This window comes from Phaseolus vulgaris, chromosome 4 (assembly GCF_000499845.2).
Source record: "Phaseolus vulgaris cultivar G19833 chromosome 4, P. vulgaris v2.0, whole genome shotgun sequence".
NCBI classification, from domain to species: domain Eukaryota; kingdom Viridiplantae; phylum Streptophyta; class Magnoliopsida; order Fabales; family Fabaceae; genus Phaseolus; species Phaseolus vulgaris.
Window position 1 is genome coordinate 38,022,552 of NC_023756.2, and position 20,210 is coordinate 38,042,761.

Sequence of the window (20,210 nt, forward strand, 5' to 3'; positions counted from 1 at the left end):
TCTCAAAAGAACTTTTAAATGTATTTAGATTCAAGATAAGGTTTTTTATACTAAATATGTTTCTTGATATGAAAGTCACTAAGGAAGTTTATAACAACTGTTAAATCAATTGAGCTAAACTCCCTTAACAATTGAATATAACTTCATTTAATTATAATTTCCATGTATATTGTAGTTCTTCAAATTTTATGTAGCATTTGACATAAGAAAGTTTATATTTTTAACCAATTCACCTTTTGTAAAATGAGGTTTCAAGAATAGTAATATTCTTTAAAATATTTGGAAAAATATGTATATACTTTTAGTAAAATATTTTATTTTCAACAAAAGTTTATTTTAAGTTTAAATTAAGTAATTTTACAATTAATTAAAATGAAAAAAAAGTACATATGAAGGCACAATATTTTTATTTATACTTATTTAAAATTAATAGAAATTCATAATATTAAAATATATTTATCGGAGGAATTTGTGAGAGGCACCTAATATCGGAATAGGAAGAAAATATAAAAATTGAAGTTGTGGTACTATTATGTTACAAATTATCATTTCATGCATTCGTGAAAACTGAAAAAATAAATCAAGGTAGACAAAAATGATTGTGGATAAAAGTTAACCAACAATCCTTTATGTTTTTCTTTTATATGTGAATATCTCAAATAAGAATACCAAAATTAGTGTTGTGAAGGATACCAAAGTGAAAAGGGTGCAAACAATAATTGTTGTCGAACGGATTCATGAAGTCAGCAGAGCTAATCTATAATTAAAGGTTATTTAGTACGTTCTAAAACACGAGTCAATCCCCTAATCCGGAACACCAACAAAGACACATTAAGGTAATATAAATAACGCAGATTCTAAGAATTAAGTACGTCATTATCTACAGTACTCTGACAACCGAGTGCCGACACCTGTGCTGACTTGATTGTCGGAGTGTCTTATGCCATCCGAGTTTGTGCTACAACACGACCTTCTTTGTCGTGGGTGAATGGTCAGAGGGTTTGGGATTCCGACTCAAGGTGGTCGATCGGCCGTACCAATACAATAATAATACAAACTACAACCGTGGACGCTACTAATGAGAAGGGAGAGCCAATGACAAATACCATGCACAAAAAGAAGTCACACGAACAAGAAGTGAACTGTGGCAAAGAAGAACTAGAACTTGGGGCTTTCAATATATATATATATATATATATATATATGTATATATATTGTGTTCCTGTTAGGGAGATGAGACCTAGAGAACTATTGAAGTCTTTGTCTTCCTCCTTCGGTCGGGCAGGTTGTTGGGTGCTTGACTAGGGTCCTTCTCGTCTTCGTGCTTCTCCTTCGGCTCTCGGTCTCGGTCGAACACTGAATGGGGGGGTACCTGCGGAAGACACTCCGACGCTCAAGTCAGTAAAGCGGGTGATCAGTATTCGGGTAGGTGCACAGTAATAAATGACGTACCTCACTTATGGGTGTATTACCTAATCCTTAATGACGGATTAGCTTAATTGACCTTGGTTTGAGCGTTAATTGATGTATGTGTCGGCCGGCCTAGCTGACCATGGCGGGTTCTCCTGTCTCGGCCAAGTTTCCATGGTTTCGGCCAGGTTTCTCTATCTCGGTCAAATAGACCAGGTCTCGAGCAGTTAGGTGAGTCTCGATCAGAGAGATCGAATGTCGGTCTCGTCCATACCAATACATATTTTTTTCTTTTTTTTAAATTTTTTTATAAATAAAATTGTAACAATTTTAAAACAAACAATATCTGAAATATAATAATTCACGAACTAATAGAGAAGAACACAAGATGAAGTGGAAGACGATGGTGAGAGGCATTCACGATATTAAAAGAGGATGTGGGACTACAATAGTTGTTAGGGGATGAAATTGGTGAGTGAGTGAGAGTAATTATGAAAGTTGCAATGTTGCCTATTTTATTATTGTATGATGTTGCCATGCCATGCATTCATGAAAACTGAAAAAACTATTAAGGGTGACCATAAACTTTTCTTTTGCCTTGTTAATATCTCACAGATGTAGGTCTTAGAAATTGAAGTTTCTCCTAGAGAATTTTCAGATCAACAAAAAATTGAATTACATTTCTTTCTTCGTATTTGATAGAATGAACTTATAGTAACAGATTTGAGATGAAAAGTGGTCTTTCTTTAAAAATCTTTCCAAAGACTTTTTAGCAACACTAGTGTACAATATTGTTAGCAATTTGAAGGGTTAAAGTTCTTATAATCTATAAAAAAACTATGACACTACATTTTTTTCAGGTCTCAAAACTAGTATTAATATTATTTGGTTTAAAAATACTTATATCAATAATTTTCAATTTGTTTTTAGATAAAATCATATTTCTACTCTGATAGTTAATTCTTCTTCATATTTCTACTTTAAGGATGCAGAAACAAGAATTATTCATGAATTTTATTCAGAATACAAATAATATAGACAAGTAGAATTTAGACATTGATAATTATAATTTTTTTTTTATAATGATGACTCCATTAACCTTTGAAAAATATTATAAAAAAATAAACAATAGTAAAAAACAGCAATAACAAAAACATACCTTAGCCTCATCTGATATCATCTAGAAAATGATAACACATTAAAAAAGGGATAAAAACATAAAAAAAGTTGAAAGACAAAACCATAACCTTTATGAAAAACAAAAAAATTAGAGAAGAAATGAGTCTCTCAAAGATTTTTATTTTCCTGTGAAATGGAAGGTTGAGAGCCATGGAGAGGAAGAAGCTGTAATCGAAGAAGAACACCATGGTTCTAATTAAAAAAACAAAACTTATTTCTATTATGAAAACTTTACACTGTGAGACTTAACTTGATTTACAACATTTTATCCAAGTTTTGAAGACTCTAACTGAAAAAAACTAGTATCACAACACTCATAGCATTTCCTTTTAGAATGCTTTCTTTGACAACAAGAGCGTTTAGAAAATGTTGAATATATAAAACTATATAATATAACCTTCACCTACTTTTTTTTTAAACTTATATTGAATTTGATGAAGAAATTTATGAAAATATTTCTTTTTAAATTATTTCAATAGATTTTTCCAAGCCTTTATATAAACTCTCATTAGTTAAACTTTTTCCGGAAAGTTGTTTATCGATATATTGACACCATACACAATAAAAAACATGCACATGATAAAAAAAAGCTATTTTAATTTATTTTTTAATGTAAAATATTATTATATTATTATAATGATTTGTGAAGTATATGTATCTTACTTTTTTGGTGTCAACAAAACCTTTTCCTTATCTAAAGTGTTTTTTTTAGCAAAAGAGTGATAAACGATTTGAATAATTTGAATAGTGAGAAAGAAAATAAAACAACACAATTACAGGCTTTTTTTTTCTTCTCTCATTTTTTATAAAGAGAACTAGGTCTTTACTTGCTCAATTATTTGGTGGTTGAGTGGTAACTTTTTATGAGGAAAAAACAAAAGTTTTTAATCCTCATTTAGTAAACATTGTATGAGGAAAAAAATGTGGGCAACTAAATGTGATTAAGCACACAATTTGGGTTGAATCTTTCAGTGCCTCATAATTTTTAATCTGATTAGAAAAAAGCGAGTGATTCTTATGTTGGAGTCATGCATTTGATAATTTTTTTATTATAAAAGGGTTCAGGTTATGTATCACTATGTAACTTGACATCTCAATTAGGTTGACACATCAAACAATAACAATCATCTGCCATCACATTTGAAAAGAGTATTATTAAAAAAAGAACAAAGAAGAAAATACAAAAGTATAGGGACTAAACAAAAACTCATATGTTAACAAAAACGATAAATAGGTAGACTATACCTATTCATAAAGAATTCTAAGAACAAACTAGATGGAAACCTATTATACCAATGAAATGATTCTCTATAAATAAATCATAAATTAGCCAACTTATCAGCACATGTATTTCCTTCACAAAAAATATGAGTAACCCTAAACCTGATTTTTCCCGCAGTAATTAAGACAAGTATTTCATTGATTACGAAGCATCCACAGAACATTAGTTAGTCTTAGAAGTAAACGCAACACAAACCAAAGCAGAATCACATTCAAGCCAGACATTAGTAAGTCACATCTTTTGAACTTCCTCCATAGCATGTATAACTCCATAAAACTCAGCAACCATAAAGTCTGAACTTCAAGAATTGCAGAGAAAACACCAATAAACTCTCCGATACTGCCACGAAAAATACCTGCACAAGTAGCAAGACCAGAATACCCCTAGCAGCACCATCAATGTTAATTTTAACTCAGCCTGGTGAAGAAAACTCTCATCTAACAGGAAGAGGACGAAGAACTTTACTTGTACGAGTACTAATACTAAAAATATTTTAAAAACGTTGAAATCCAATATATCATCCTTCATTTAAGTTTTAGACAAATTTCCCACTAGACAAGTTAAGTCTTTAATTACTGAAATAACCCTAGAAACCTCAATCTTATCTTGAAATCTAGCATAATTCATCATAGACATATCATCCAAATAGAAAAAGTTATCATAACAAAGTTAATCAATTTAACCAAATGACTACCATCGCTCTTAATAAAAGAAAGAAGATAATAATTTTTACAAAAATGAAAAGTAAGAAAAATCTGTCGAACTCAACTCCAAATATGCAAAGCATTGAAACATTAAAAAAAAATTATATGCCCGAATAGATTTATCGTACTTTTCATAAAGTGTATACATAAAATATATATTATATACAAATTTTTATTCTGAATACGTTGATGGTAGGATTTGCATTTGATAATTGAGCAGTGGGCCAATCATAGAAACTAGAAAGGGAAAACCCGTGCTAAGTCGAAGCTTTGGGGAGATATATTTCCTTTGTTTTATTATTTTAAAATTAAAAAATAGTATGTTTCTTTACTTTTCTTATGTTCTCTATCTTTTATTCTGGTTTCCAAACAGATTCCTACTTCAGTAATATATCTATTATTATGATTTCCAGCATGACATAAATGAGATTAGCTATCATGAAATATGCTAGAAGCACAATCATGAATAAATAATATATCTAATTTACATAATGGCCAATAATATATATAATTTATCTTTGGTTCAATGTTTGTTCCGGATTCTTTCCTACTTTTCTTCCATATCACATTATATATTGTTTTCTGAAATGATTTTAGACTATTCTACTTTCTAAGATGCTATTTCATTTTCTGATTGGTATCTATGACAATTCAATATCATGTGACCTATGAAATGTTATGGAGACTGCCCTGTTAAACACAGCAAGATAAAAAATATCACCTACAAACTTATTCCTCCCAGGAAAGAGCAATGTAATATTTAAAAAAGATTTAGAACATGACAAGGTCTTGAAAAGCTTAAGAATTTTTATCTAAGTTCTAAAACTAGAGATTTTAAATTGAACAGTTGGTTTTATATCATTCTTGTAATCGAATCTTTGACATTAATAAAACCATCACAAATTATTTTTCTAGCAATTTCAAACTACCATTGACTAATTCCAAAGACCAAAGTACAAGAAGATACATATAGCTAAATATAATTTCTTAGTCAAAGACCAAATTAAAAATTCCAAAAAAGTTTAGAGACCTACTATTACATTAAACCCTTTTATATTTAAAAAAAGGATAAAATTTAAACTTCTCTAAAAGAGGCAGGCCAATCAAATATGAGAAATACAGAACACAACTTTCAGAATGAATTGAGGCCTTGATCCTAAAAACTAACAATACATGTGCCACAAGTGTAAGATTATACATATCACAAAAATTGCATATAGTACTATAAATATTTTCAGTATTGTTCTCTAATCAAATGTTAAGTTTTACTTTGATAATTTGCATCTAAGATGTATTAAATATGATTGAAGAACACTACCAGTCTGAGCTCGCTATATTCATTTGCAATATTTTAGAGGATTTCCTTTAACAAAGCAACACAAAATATATCATATATCTTTTAAGCTGAATTCTTTGCAAGAACATAAACCAGTAATACTCTTTTCTTCATGGAGGCAGAATGTCTCTACTAAATAAGATAAACTATAAAAAAAACCATAAATTACAGAGATTTCATCAAACAATAGTATAAATCACTTCAAAATTTAACCCCCACGGAATCTATTTTTTTTTATACACAAATGATGACAGACTAAGAATTGAAGTTCTGAATCAATATATAATGTATTTATTATATCAACTAACCTAAGCAACAACAGGAGATTGACTTTTACAAAAAGGAGTAAATTTTTTTAAAAAGAAATTAGTACAAATACCAGCTTCCAGATATAACTTGGGAGTTCAAAAAATTAACAAGCCGGCAGAGTTAGTAAGATTTGGCAAAAATAGCCACTTCTTCAGCAGGATTACCAGTCATCAAGCATGTTTTATTCCCTTGTGGCTGTTCAAAAGGAAAACACCTAATAGTTGCTCCGGTTTCCTCCTTCACTTTTAACTCGTCTTCATCACTGTGACATTGTGTAGAGCATGATATTAGAGAGTTGTGAATTAATTAATGCCCTCCTCTATATATATTAGAGTTAGAAGTTATTTTTTCAACATCAAAACATTAATATTTAATATGAAAAAATAGGGGGGAAACAACCTAGCAGACCAAGGGCCCCTTGCCCATTTTCCTTGAGATATTGCAGCTTTAAGATCATTGTATGTGGTCACATCTACGATATTACTGCAAGAAAAAAACTGAGCATGTCAATTTGCCTACCTACACCACTGAAGCCCAGAACATATGCGCAATTGGGTGAGCATAACATAAAATAAAAGGTGAAGCTTAAGAACTTAAGCAAAAGCAATGAGCCATTGAGTTTAACCGCATTAACCTATTATTAGTCTGTAATTACAATTTTACTGAAACCATTTGCTGGAGGTTTGGAACATTTTAACTACTATAGGAAGCCCTCATTCCAATTGGTAGCAATAGTTTTTGTCACCACCAAAGCATTAGAGACAGTTCTTAATGAAATTATAGTCAGGGACTTGGTTTCGTCAGTCCAATAATTCACGGTGCAAATATCTATTAAAAGGTCAGATCTGAACTTAGACTAGAACCGTACGACTCAAACCACATATTTGTTATTGAAGTAAATCAATCCACAGAATTTTCTCCGCAAAATTTATGCAGGCTAAGTACCAAACTGTTTTGACAGAGTTCAAGATTAAGCATTTTGCTACAACTAATATTCTTATATTCAGGAAACAGATGGTTAATGTGATTAATATTAAAATTTAAAGTGGCTATTTTGAAGAATGCAAAGCATGTTAGAAAAGTTATATATAGGAGTCACAAACTAAAAATAGCATTGAAGGAAAGAACCTGTCTCGAAATGCAATTGCCCTTTCCAAAAGAGACGACTGTATTTCATCTAACTTGTCTTTAACATAAGCCTCCAAATTTGAAGGTTCCATAGAGATTCCAAACACTTTTCCTTGCTTCCCAGGGATATCTCTCCTGGATATTACCACACTTCCACTAGCCACATCACGGGGACCAATTTCAATTCTAAGAGGTACTCCCTGAAATATGAAGAGATGCAAATGATATAAATAAATCAGATACTAAAAACAGAATAAGACCCTGCAGAATGTGCTGAAGCAATGCACATTATTTGGTCCCAGAATATCCATTCAAGTTTAACACCATACCTTCATTTCCCAGAAATTGAATTTCCATCCAGGGGTTCTTTGATCTGAGTCATCAAGTTTAACTTTAATCCCTGATTTTTGAAGTACATCCTTTACAGTCAATGCTGCATTTAGAACTGCAGCTTTTTCATCATCCTTCTTCCAAATGGGCACAATTACCACCTAAACCAGCAACAAATTATTTTAATTACAATATGAAAGTACAGGCCTGGAATATTATGATGCATAGAAGTTTGGACTTTGGAGTAGAAGAGATTTTTTATTTTATTTTAAGTCACATTCTCTTTATTTGAGAATATTTTAGAATGAAAGACTACCATGTAACTTTTTAGCTCCCTAACTATTTTTATAAACATTTTGTAAAGAAAAAAAAAGCTTTTGTAGCCTCCCCCTCCAAGCTCTTCCAGCCAATCATACCCCTTAATGAAATTCAGTAAGCAGATCAAGGAAATTAGCAATGAGATACTAACATATGAGTCAAATCATGTGTATTATGTATAAATAAATTAATACTAAAAACACCACTTCAACACACTGCCTGAAGAGGCAGCTTAGCATATCAATATGACAAAAGCAGGTTCTGGATGAAGTGTTGAAGGATGTTCTGTAAGAACATTTACAGCAAAAGTAGGGAAGTATATTATTCACCACCTTTGCTGCACCAAGGTGCCAAATTTTCCAACTACGAACAGCTAAATTTAACCAATGGTGTCTACACCACAAGGTTTAGACATCAGTAGACCCAAATGTACCTGTATCGGCGCAAGCTTTGGGGGAAGCATTAGGCCTGCATCATCTCCATGTGTCATGATGATGCCTCCAACAAAACGGGTACTAATCGCCCATGATGTCTGCCAAACATGTTCCCTAACTCCATTTTCATCTGTGAACTGCACAATTACACATTTTGAACAACTGCATTCTCATTGAAAAGATTATATTAATATTTCAAAAAGAAAGAAAAAATAAATAACAGTTAACCCCATAAAAGAAAAGGGACAAAAATAAATAAATAAATTTAGAAGAGTAAACAAAATCTAGATACTGGCATGCTGCAAATACTAAAAGATCAACTTTAGTATGTATTCATGTATTTCATGGCTTGGTATTTAGAAAAAGGATTGAGTTACTTGCTGGGAAAAAAGGCACAAACCAATGATCATGTGAAAAAAACAGTAGAATTTAGAAATATATCATTATATTATATTTGCAAGAACTGGGATTTATCATAAGTAGGGAAATTATTAGTAGGTTGGTCCGTTTAGGACTTTTTCAAAAAGTTTTAATTTAAATCAGAATGTTTATAAAATATTAGGATTAATTTTGCTCAAGTTAGGGTGTTGTACTTCCACTCTTCTCCCATGTATATAACAGATTTCTCAATCCTACATTAGAAAAATGATTTTCAGATGAAAACTATTTAACCATATAGCTCCAACTGGAATAAATAAATGACCTTCTTTTTGCAACTGACATTAACAAACAAGTAAGAAGGCATGGGTGTATAACTTGCAGGAAAATCTAATGAAATAAACAAGAGAAATTGAAAGCAGAATGCCAGCATACTTTGTAGTTTTATGGGCTGAAATAAATAAATCTAAAATGCTATGTCAACGAAAAATTTATTAGTTGTAGACACCAAGGTAGTAAGTATCTTTCAATACACTATTCTTATCATACAATATGATATAATTCTCTACCACTGATACAACTCGCTACAACACTCATTTTTGCTCCCAAATTGGTCTTTTGTCTCGTTCAAATTGCAGGCAGAATCACATGAGTCGCAATTTTGATTTGAATCATGCACTAAATCGTGGGTAGAGTCATACACAGGTTGTGTGACCAGGTTAGAAAAACCCTAAATCTGCTTATCTTTTGTGCGAATATGAGCAGAAAGAGAGGCAAAAAGATCTTTCTTTTACCTCCAGCCATGCCACTTAATATTTTGCCCTTTTCCTCACTTCTAGATTCAGTTATAATCTCTCTTCTCCACCTACACCCCTCACCCACTTATCTCTGTCTTTTCCTCATGTTTACTTAATAAATTATAAATGTCAGTGGTTTCTTATTCGTTTCCTTCTACTCCTCAAAAACACATGTTGTTTCAGTGATGTAGATCTCGGAGACGAAGATGATGCAATATGAATGATTTTGGATAGAATTTTTTGTTTGTTTTTTAGGCTGTTTATTATGTTTAGAGTAGTGTAGCAGAAAAAGCCATAGTTTGCAATAATAATGCAGTAACAGCAACAACACTTATTTTTTGGATGACTATAATGCAAAATTTGTTTAACAGCATATAGCCAATTTTATAGGAATTAGCATTTGGTGGTTGTGTTGCTGAAATTGTGCAGCAGAAATACATGTACAAACACTCGTTTTGACTATGGTTGTATATTTGCATGTTTACATACATATTTAAGTATATGTTATGCTTTTTAATATTTAAGAATCTTACTATTCATAATTCAAAATATAGTCTCTCTGATACATCTTTTGTATCTCAAATTCAACTACCATGGTAGACACAAACCCAAAAGTAATCCCATATCACAAAAGAAATCCAGATGAAGGAAATACTATGTATTCGGAAATAATTAAAGCAGTACATCAGACCTGTGTTCCAAAGGCACGGGCAAAGTTTTGCCCAAGGTTATGACTGGTTCCTGCTTGTAATGCTTTCTTGTCACCCATCATAGCCTCAATCGTATAGGTCTTACAAGCACCAGCAAATGTTTCCACTTTAGATTTTCGACCAGTAATAACAGGTATTGCGGCTTGCTCGTATGCAAATCTGGTATAGATATCAATCATCTGTATAGCCTGCAGTAGAACATGATACTGTCGCTTTAGATTATCTGATAATACATTTATTCCGGTAAAGATTTTACCATCTTGACATAGATAAGATATGCACCTCATTTTCTGCCTCCTCTGGAGTAGCATGAGCAGTATGTCCTTCTTGCCAAAGAAATTCAAGAGTTCTCACAAATGGTTTAGTGCGCATCTCCCATCTAGTCACGTTTGCCCACTGAAAGGAAGTTGGCAAAATTGTACGCCATTCAAAAAGTCCATGTTCTTGCTCACAAAAAAACACACAACAGCATTACCTGATTAATCATGAGAGGAAGATCACGATAGCTATGGATCCATTGAGTAAACATATGATTCACAATGGTTTCACTTGTAGGCCGGACCTGCCACAGCCTCAACAAGTGCAAAAATCAAAAGACAAACCCTTAGGTCACAGCTTTTCAATCAATATAACAGATTATTAATCACTTTAATTCTCTTAAATATTACAACAAACATTATAAATTTCACCCATGAAAGCAACTGTTATAAACAACTGAAAAGCATACATACCACGAGCTTCTCTTCAAGTTCCTTTCCACCCCCAATTGTCACCACAGCTAATTCAGGACTAAAACCCTCAACATGACTAGCTTCTTTCTCTATAAATGAGTATGGGATAAACTGCAGCACAGTTTAAAAAGATGCATCAAACAAATGATAGATACAATTTATGCTGCGGTCATAATCTTTGTACACCACATTATCAAGATCTCACTTTGCTAACTCACTTTTTGACAAGACATATAATAATGGCTCACTATAGTAAGAAAAATCCAACCTCTTTGCAATCCCTCTCTACATTGTCGAGGTTAGCATAGAAATTCTTGGATAAATTTTAGACAAATATATTATTAAGGAAACATTTGGAAGAGCTTACCAAGCTTATTTGGACTGATGAAAGTGGCACAGACATGTTCGGGTTCATAGCTTAATTTAAGCCCAGGTTATAGATTTTCATTAAGTACTCATAGGAGAAGAAAATGCGATCAGAAAATGAATTATACATCTTCCATCAGTTTAATTACGCAGTTCAACTTTTGTAGAAGTTTGGTCATCTACCTTGTCCAAAAATTGAGGTACGTAAGTTTATTTTAACTTATAGGGAAAAAAGTTTGATTCATTTTGCTTTCTATCTTGCTTTCTTATAAGTACTAAATTAGAAATGTATCCTGATAGAGTCAAAATTATTTAAATTCTTACCAAACAAGAGCTTAGTGATAAGAATGAATAATATGAATCTTAGTGAAATAAGCTAAGAAGAGCTTTCAAGAAAGTCATAAATCACTACCAAAGATACATAAAAGCTCTTCCAAACACAACCTTTACATTAGCTCCTTTAAACTCATATCAACAAGTTTCAAGCAGTTAAAGCTTATAAATTGGTGTGGTAAGTTATTAATTAAGCCGTTAAGTAATCTGTTTATCCAAACACACCCTAATAACCGTAAATAATCAATTTATTAACTATGGTAGTTAACTTTTACCTGGGGAAAATACATGTTACTATGCCCAGTCTCCTTGAACTTCACATTCAAGTACTCCTACACCAAACCAAAAAATAAAAATAAAAAATTAAGTTAAACTAACTGAAATTATGAAAATAAAAGGTACAAGTGGCGAGAAAATGCAAAGGAACCTGAATGGCTTCCCAAATGGCGTAACCGTAGGGACGAATGACCATGGTACCGCGAACCGGACCATAATCGGCCAACTCAGCATTGGCGATAACGTCGAGATACCACGCGTTGAAGTCCTGTGATCGTGGCGTGATGACTCGCTCGGGGACTCGGTTCTTCGAGTTGTTGACTCGGTCCTGTGTCTCCGCCGTAGCGCTCTGGGCGGAGAACGAGGCGGCGAGTGGTCGTTGCCGGATATGGTGGCGCCGCCGCAGAATCAGGGGGGAACGGCGCGCGATGGCGGCGGAAGAGGGCGGGGATAAGAGGTGGGTGAAAGAGGTTAGCCTGAGAGACAACATCTGTGGCTTTGGAGCAGCAGTGACTGAAGAGTCTCCAGATGAGGTTTGGTTCTTATTAAAAGGTTATTGTAACATTTACAACTTTATTTTCAAAATTATTTTATAAACTTTATAAATTAAATATTTATGATTTTGTGGTAGCTTCTTTGATATTAATTTGGCCTCAACCTACATAATAATTCATTATGCCCACAAAAAAAAAAAAAATCTCTATAAAAAATTATGATGAGTTAAAGTTTTTTTCCACAAAATTTTATAAATTATTTTAATTATTTTATTTAAAAAATAAAAAACAAACAAGTTTTTTATTTTCAAAATAAAAAATCAATAGACCTTTAATATAAATTCCATACAATTAAAATTGCCTATGGGTAATAACAACTTGATGACAATTTTTTTAAAAATATGCACGACTTTTTGAAAAAAAAATTAAAATCGAATTTCTGTCTCACGATTTATCTATTTTTTTATTACAAAAATTTTATGCACATTTTAGTATTTTCTATAAAAGGATTTTCCATAACTAGATTTCTTAAGTATATTAACAATGATTAATAATACTAAAGCATATAAAAAAGTTATATTCAAGTAACGCAATTTCTAAATATGCACCTACAAGCACATTATCAAATAAAAATAAACATGCAAATTAATTTGGAAAAAATAAAATAAAAATAGAAAATTGTGTACTTTATTTTCTCTTTTGTGTAAAACATCTTTGAGTTTATATTAAAATAATTAAAACGTGATAGCTCTTTTTTGTTTGACTTAATTTATTTTGGTTTAACAAAGTAAAAGAATTAACTGAATCTCGTTGTTAAGTTTGGTAAGTTCTATAAATATTAATCTAGATTGTTTTATTAGCTTAGTGAGTTAAATGTGTTGATCAACTTAACTTAAAAATAAATAATTTTTCTGAAGAACTTATATTTTTATAAACTTTCAACAAATTAAATCACAAATTTTCATTAAGGGTGTGTTTGGATTGGGGAGAGGATTTGAGGGAGTGAATTTGTAGTGATTTGAGAAGAAAGTGTGAAGAAAGAGATGTTGTTTGGATTAAGGTATATTAGAGTGGATTTGTGAGGAAAGTGAGGAAAATTTATTGGAGTTGATGAATGATATGATAATTATAAGGGTATTTTTAATTTTTTTAAAATGTGTAAAGTGTAGATTTACAAATTTACCCATATTTTTAAAAATATTTAAATAATAAAATATGAGATAATTTTTTTATAAATTTAAATTAATTTTTGTTAATATATTAGAACTAATTTAGAAAAAATACAAAATAATTTAATTTGATAAAAATAATATTTAAATATTTATAATTATAAATATTTAATAAAAAAATATTTTTATAATAAATAACATTATTATCTTTAACTTTATTTTTTATAATTAGTATAATTATTATATAAATTTATTTCTTTATTATTAAAATATATATTTATTTTTATTTATTTATATTTATAATTTATTGTATATCTATAGTATGATTAATTATTTTATTTATATTTGTAATTCTATTTTAAATGAAAATAAAAATATTTTGAGTTTAAAATAAAAAGAATAACAAAGTAATTTCCAAATAATTAATTATATAAATATTTATATATTTATATTATATATATAAATATTTATATATTGTATTTCTTCCTAGAAACAAACACAGCATAATTCTTAAAGTTTCCAATGATTATAAAATAAAATTCCTAAATAAAATACAAGTCTTAAGTTATTGTTCATTAATAATAAAAAAAAAAAAAACTCCATCATTGTTCTTTATCCATCAAAATTAAACACTAAAATATATAAGAACTTAATCATATTTAGTATATCTTCGTTTGTAATATATATATATATATATATATATATATGTGTGTGTGTTAGCTAACAATAAAGAGTTGTTAAGTGATAAAAAAATTCAAAACCATGATAATTTATTAGCACACTAGAACTAAGACTAAAAGCACACTCCCTAACAACTCCAATGTTCAACACATCATAAAAGTTATCTTAAAAAGAGGAGTCTTGGTGGTTCTCCAATAAATCAACACATTCAACTTTGTAAAAAACACTTTGGATCAAGATTTGTTTTTTCTAAACATAGATTGAATTCAAACTTTTTATTGTCATTATAATATCTTGACTTAAATAATCAATATTTTTTTTTATGATATTAGAGTCTAACACCCAATTTTGTCTAAGTAATTTGAAAAAAAAAGGTATAATCTTGTTTGAAAAAAATCTAAAACTTTAAAATATATTTTAGTTTTTTTTTTTATCTTAAATATGTTGAATTTTTTAAAAAAAGAATTGTAACATATTTATTATTGCTTTTTATACATAATTACGATTAAATAAAATAATCTATTATTCTTCTTCTTTTTCTCTCTTTTTTATGTGTCTCTTACTCTTCATCCTTCTTACCATAACTAGGTTTATCTATTAGTTCATTATTATCAGTTGGAATATGAAATGTGTCCTTAATATTTATACATTAAGAGCTCTATAATATGTACAAATCGTCATCCTTCTTCTTAACTAATATAATTGGAAATGAAAATGGACTTATACTCATTTGTATAATTTCTTCATCCAGCATTCCTGTTATCAATTTCTCAATTTCCTCCTTCTTGCTGAGGATATTTGTATGCTCTAACCTTTACAAAGGTTTAACCTTCAACCAAGGGAATAAAATCATCATGATATTTCGGAGGAAGTAAATCAGAAGGTGTATCAAACACTTAAAGAAAATTGTATAGCATTTGTACTGATTAGGTAATCGGAAGTGATGATGTGGCAGCAAGCGATAATATAGGCGTGTTGAATGGGACACCTAGCTGACAGAAGGGAAGTACATCGGGAAGTCTGTGTAGTCACCAATTGTTGGCTTGGCGTTCTCCGATCTCTAGTATGTATAACCGGCGGTCACCAGGCTTGCGTCATAGTCGCCGTATGTGAGTTTTAGGCGATCAAGTGGTTAGAGACCGCCTAAAGGGGCACATTGCCGAAAGTGAAGGATGAGGTTATCAGATAAACACTCCCTAGACAGAGGTTGGGGCAAGGGAACAGTTTCCCAGAACATGCATGATGTGCAAGAGAAGCAGATCGTGATAGCGGCAGGCGAGACCACAGAGAAGGTGTGCATGGTGACACCCCGTACTCGCCGCTTAAGGGGTCGCGCTCCAAGGAAGCTGTGCACCAAGTTACTCCTTGCATGGGTAACTTAGTCGAATAGCTTGAAGAGTAGAAGTGACGCTCAAGTGGAGAGGGATCCAGATGGTGACACGTGTACAGTTGGATGTGAGCCACGTGTCCAGAGGTGTAACCGTCAGGAGAGAGAAACGCTCAGGTATATAAGGAACTCTTAACAGACTTTTGAGGTACGTTTTCTGAGAACACTTCAGTACGCTTTGAGAATACTTGCTAGTACACAGAGGTTCACTGCGCACGGTTCCTTGAGTTGAGATATTCTCTCTTAGTATTTGGTGATTCCGTCACTGACTTGAGCGTCAGAGCGCGATTGGCCGCAGCGGCGCCACACTGCTTTCTTCAGGTTCTTGCGAGGAATTGAGGCGTGAAGGACAGAGGCTAACGTGGTGCGAAGCTGATCCAGAAGGAGAAACCTTTGACGTGGTAAGACTCTTGCACTCAGGTCAACCGGCAGGATCATCAGGCGCCCACCGTGGGGCTGTGTAAAACGTGTTTCCCATCCGCAGCGTGAGTTTCTTGAAGTTTCTGTGGTTCTTGTGTGGTTGTGTGCTGGTGCAACCATTTTCGGCGTTTTTCACCGTTTGTTTGAGTTTTCGATCGGTAGTTTGAAGTTTTCCACCATTTGTTTGAGCTTTCGATCGGTGAATTGAAGTTTCTTACCGTTTGTGCGAGTTTCAATCGGTAAATCGAAGTTTTTACCGTTCATTCGAGTTTCTGATCGGTGAATCGGGAGTTTTAGTGGAGAAGCGGTAGGTTCGTGTTGAGATTGCGAGTTTCTGTGGAGGTTTTGGCATCCGAATCAATCCCGTGCTGTTGTGGTTGCGTTCTTGGAAGTTCTTTGGAGTTTAAGAGGTTTTGATCGATTGATTGCTGGATCGATCGTTCCGCTGGTGAAGGTTTTGGTCGCTGAAGCTTCATCTGTTGATATTTCATGAGAAAGATGAGAAGTACGCGTTCAAGTCCCGTTGTGCCAACTGCTGGAGAAGGCGCCATGACCATGGCGCAAATGATGGAGATCATGCGCGCGTTGCAAGCAAATGTGGTGGCATCGCGTGTAGAGCAAGCGAAGATGCACGAAGAGCTGGTCGCCTCTCAGGCCAGAAATGAGGAGCTCAACAAGGTCACTGAGGAATTGCGTCAGGCTCTTCACGAGCAGAGAGGACGCACAACCGTTGAAGAGGTTGCGCCGTCATCGCCCCAGCGCGTTTTTCCGATGCCGTTTGCTCAGGCGATCATAGACATGGCGATCCCTGCGAGCGTGGTACCTGTGAAAGCTTCGTTCACCGGCGTGGAGGATCCTGAAGCACATCTCACTGCGTTCCACACGCAGATGATGCTGTCAGGAGGCTCAGATGCAGTCTATTGCAAGATGTTTATGAGCACGCTCCAGGGGACGGCGCTGGAATGGTTTGTTAGCCTGCCTACAGGTCACATAACCAATTTCCAGCAGTTCTCAAAGCTTTTCGTCGACCAGTACATTGTGAACAAGGCGCCACCTAGGGTGTCTTACGACTTGTTCGACGTGAGGCAGTATCAGGGAGAGTCCCTCAGGGACTATCTGAATCGTTTTGGAGCACAGATGGTCCGCTCGCTTGCCAAAGACGAGGAGATGTTGGTATATGCCTTCAAAAAGGGCGTACTGCCTGAACCTTTCTGCGAGGTGCTAATTAGGGGCCACCCCGCCACGTTTGCTGAAGTTCGGCGACTTGCTGTGGCCCACATCGCCGACGAGAGTGAGGTCGCTGAAAAGAGAGGGAGCGTGGCTCCTGCTAGGCCACGGGCCCAGACTAGAATTCAGCCGCAGAGGGTGCTGGAGACGGCGGCGGCTAAGAAGGATCAAAGGACTCGCCATCCTTACGACCCAAAGAAAAACAAGGGAAGGGGCCCAGGGCGCCCTTGGGAGTTCAATCGCCCGCCAAGGTACAAGTTTGTCATGGGGTTGGCGGACCTGATCGCCATTCCCAACATAGCTGTCAGGCTTAAGGCGCCTGAGAAGGTCTCGGACAAGGTGTTAGGGCCAAAACCAAATGCATGGTGCGAATTCCACCAGAGTTTTGGTCACACCCTTGACTCGTGTTTGGCCCTGGGTTACTAGCTCGACGACTTGGTCAATAGTGGCTTCTTGAATGACTACCTCCTGGACAAGAGAACGAGACAAGCGTCGAGCTCTCATCCGACGAGCAGTGAGGGCCAGCAGCACAAGATGCCCACTCACGGCGAGATCCACACCATCGCTGGAGGTTTTTCAGGTGGTGGATGCACTGCATCACAAAGGAAGAAATATGCAAGGTCTGTGATGGCAGTAGATGTGTTCGAAGACCACTCGCCAGATGTGGACATTACGTTCACGAAGGAGGATCTCAGGGACGTTGTGCCTCATAACAACGATCCCATAGCTGTCTCGCTAGTCACGGCGGGATGGAAGGTCCACCGGGTGCTGGTGAACCAAGGAAGCTCGGCAGATGTCATGTTCTGGCCGACTTTCACCAAGCTGCAATTACCCCTTGACCAGTTAAGGCCCTATGGAGGATGCTTGTATGGGTTCGCTGGCGACCAGGTGGAGGTCAGGGGGTACATTGAGCTAAGAACAACGTTCGCAGACGAGGCGGCCTCGATGACGGAGAAGATCAAGTACCTCGTCGTGAATGCCCCCTCGGCGTATAACATTCTGTTGGGAAGGCCGACCCTCAACAGAATAGGAGTTGTGCCCTCAACCAGGCACATGAAGGTTAAGTTGCCATCAATGGAGGGGGTGGTGATCACCATAAGATCTGACCAAAAGGAGGCAAAAAAGTGCTACGAAAACAGCCTCAAGAATAAGAGGTCGGTGAGCTACATCACCACGACACCGCCCCCCGGTGTGAAGCCCAGGCCAACAGAAGGGCGAGTTGTTGATGCGGCGATGGAAGTGACCGCCGGAGGGGATGTTATCATGGTAGACGCTGAGATTGAGGGAAAGAGCGCCGGTCGGGAAGAAGAAGCGAGAAACCGCCCAGAGGAGGCAAGGGAGTCGGGAATCGCCAGGGCGGTGATCGCCAGTGAAACCAGGCCCAAACCCGTCGAGGAGTGGCTCGAGAGGGAGATCGGGGGCAAGGTCTTCAAGTTGGGAAGATCTTTGGAAGGTGAGCTCCAAGACCAGATCGCCGAGGTGATAGAAAGGCATCTGGATGCTTTTGCATGGTCTGCTTCAGACATGCCGGGAATCGACCCCGATTTCTTGTGCCACCACCTGGCAATTGACACACAGGTCAGACTAGTGCGACAAAGGAGAATAAAGTTCAATGAGGTGAGGAGACAGGCGATTAGGGATGAAACGCAAAAGCTCCTCGCCGCAGGCCATATCAGGGAGGTCCAATACCCTGAGTGGTTAGCTAATGTCGTGCTGGTAAAGAAGAGCAACGGGAAGTGGCGCATGTGCGTCGACTTCACGGACCTAAACAAGGCTTGTCCAAAGGATTCATACCCTTTGCCAAGAATAGATGTCCTGGTCGACAGCGCAGCAGGGTGCAAGTTGCTGAGCTTTCTGGACGCCTTCTCGAGGTACAACCAGATAAAGATGCATCCCATGGATGAAGAGAAGACCGCCTTCATGACTGAGAGATCGTGCTAATGCTACAAGGTGATGCCCTTCGGGCTGAAGAATGCAGGGGCCACGTACCAAAGGTTGATGGATAAGGTACTTGCACCGATACTGGGAAGGAATGTGCAAGCGTACGTAAATGATATGGTCGTGACTTCGTTAGAAAAAAGCAAGCACATCTCAGATCTGGAGGAGTTGTTTACCACAATCGCCAAGTATAAATTGAAGTTGAATCCCGAAAAGTGCATTTTTGGCGTGGAGGCGGGGAAGTTCTTGGGTTTCCTCTTAACTGAAAGAGGTATTGAAGCAAATCCTGATAAGTGTGCTGCCATCTTGGCGATGAGAAGCTCGGCTACCGTGAAGGAGGTGCAACAGCTTACAGGTCGGATGGCCGCCCTATCTCGTTTCGTGTCAGCTAGTGGAGAGAAAGGCCATCTGTATTTCCAATGCTTAAGGCGAAACAATAAGTTTGTCTGGTCAAAGGAATGCGAAGAAGCTTTCATGAAGCTTAAAGAGTACCTGGCGAGCCCGCCGGTTTTGTGCAAACCTTTGGTAGGAACCCCTCTCAGGTTGTATTTTGCTGTAACTGAGAGGGCGGTGAGTGCGGTGCTCGCCCAAGATCAAGATCAGGCTCAGAAACCTATCTACTTCGTTAGCAAGGTGTTACAAGGCCCAGAAGTAAGGTATCAGGCCTTGGAGAAAGCTGCACCGGCGGTCGTATTCTCGGCGAGGAGGTTGCGCCACTATTTCCACAATTTTACAGTGTTGGTGATGACCGACTTGCCTATCCAGAAAGTCTTAAAGAAGCCCGATGTAGCTGGGAGAATGGTGAAGTGGGCAGTGGAACTATCGGAGTTTGACATCAAATACGAACCCCGAGGACCAATCAAGGGGCAGATT

General features: G+C 35.6%; 1 protein-coding gene across 1 annotated transcript; it reads right to left on the reverse strand.

Moving 5' to 3' along the window:
* Positions 1-6,085: 6,085 nt before the first annotated feature.
* Positions 6,086-12,602, reverse strand: LOC137837592 (proline--tRNA ligase, chloroplastic/mitochondrial). The gene is made up of 11 exons (XM_068646621.1): positions 12,173-12,602; positions 12,021-12,077; positions 11,047-11,157; positions 10,791-10,877; positions 10,598-10,711; positions 10,297-10,503; positions 8,430-8,567; positions 7,678-7,839; positions 7,349-7,548; positions 6,620-6,703; positions 6,086-6,482 (listed from the first exon to the last, which is right to left on the reverse strand). Exons 1-11 carry the CDS (start codon positions 12,509-12,511, stop codon positions 6,341-6,343), a joined length of 1,641 nt encoding a protein of 546 aa, XP_068502722.1. The 5' UTR covers positions 12,512-12,602; the 3' UTR covers positions 6,086-6,340.
* Positions 12,603-20,210: the final 7,608 nt, after the last annotated feature.

What these genes read in the sequence shown, in the direction of transcription:
- LOC137837592 (XM_068646621.1), bottom strand. Translation starts at nt 12,511, where the DNA reads ATGTTGTCTCTCAGGCTAACCTCTTTCACCCACCTCTTATCCCCGCCC. An exon ending in GTAACATGTATTTTCCCCAG is followed by an intron (nt 11,158 to 12,020) that starts GTAAAAGTTAAC and finishes ACTGTGCTGCAG; the next exon opens with TTTATCCCATACTCATTTAT. An exon ending in CAAAGCTTGCGCCGATACAG is followed by an intron (nt 7,840 to 8,429) that starts GTACATTTGGGT and finishes TTGCTGGTTTAG; the next exon opens with GTGGTAATTGTGCCCATTTG.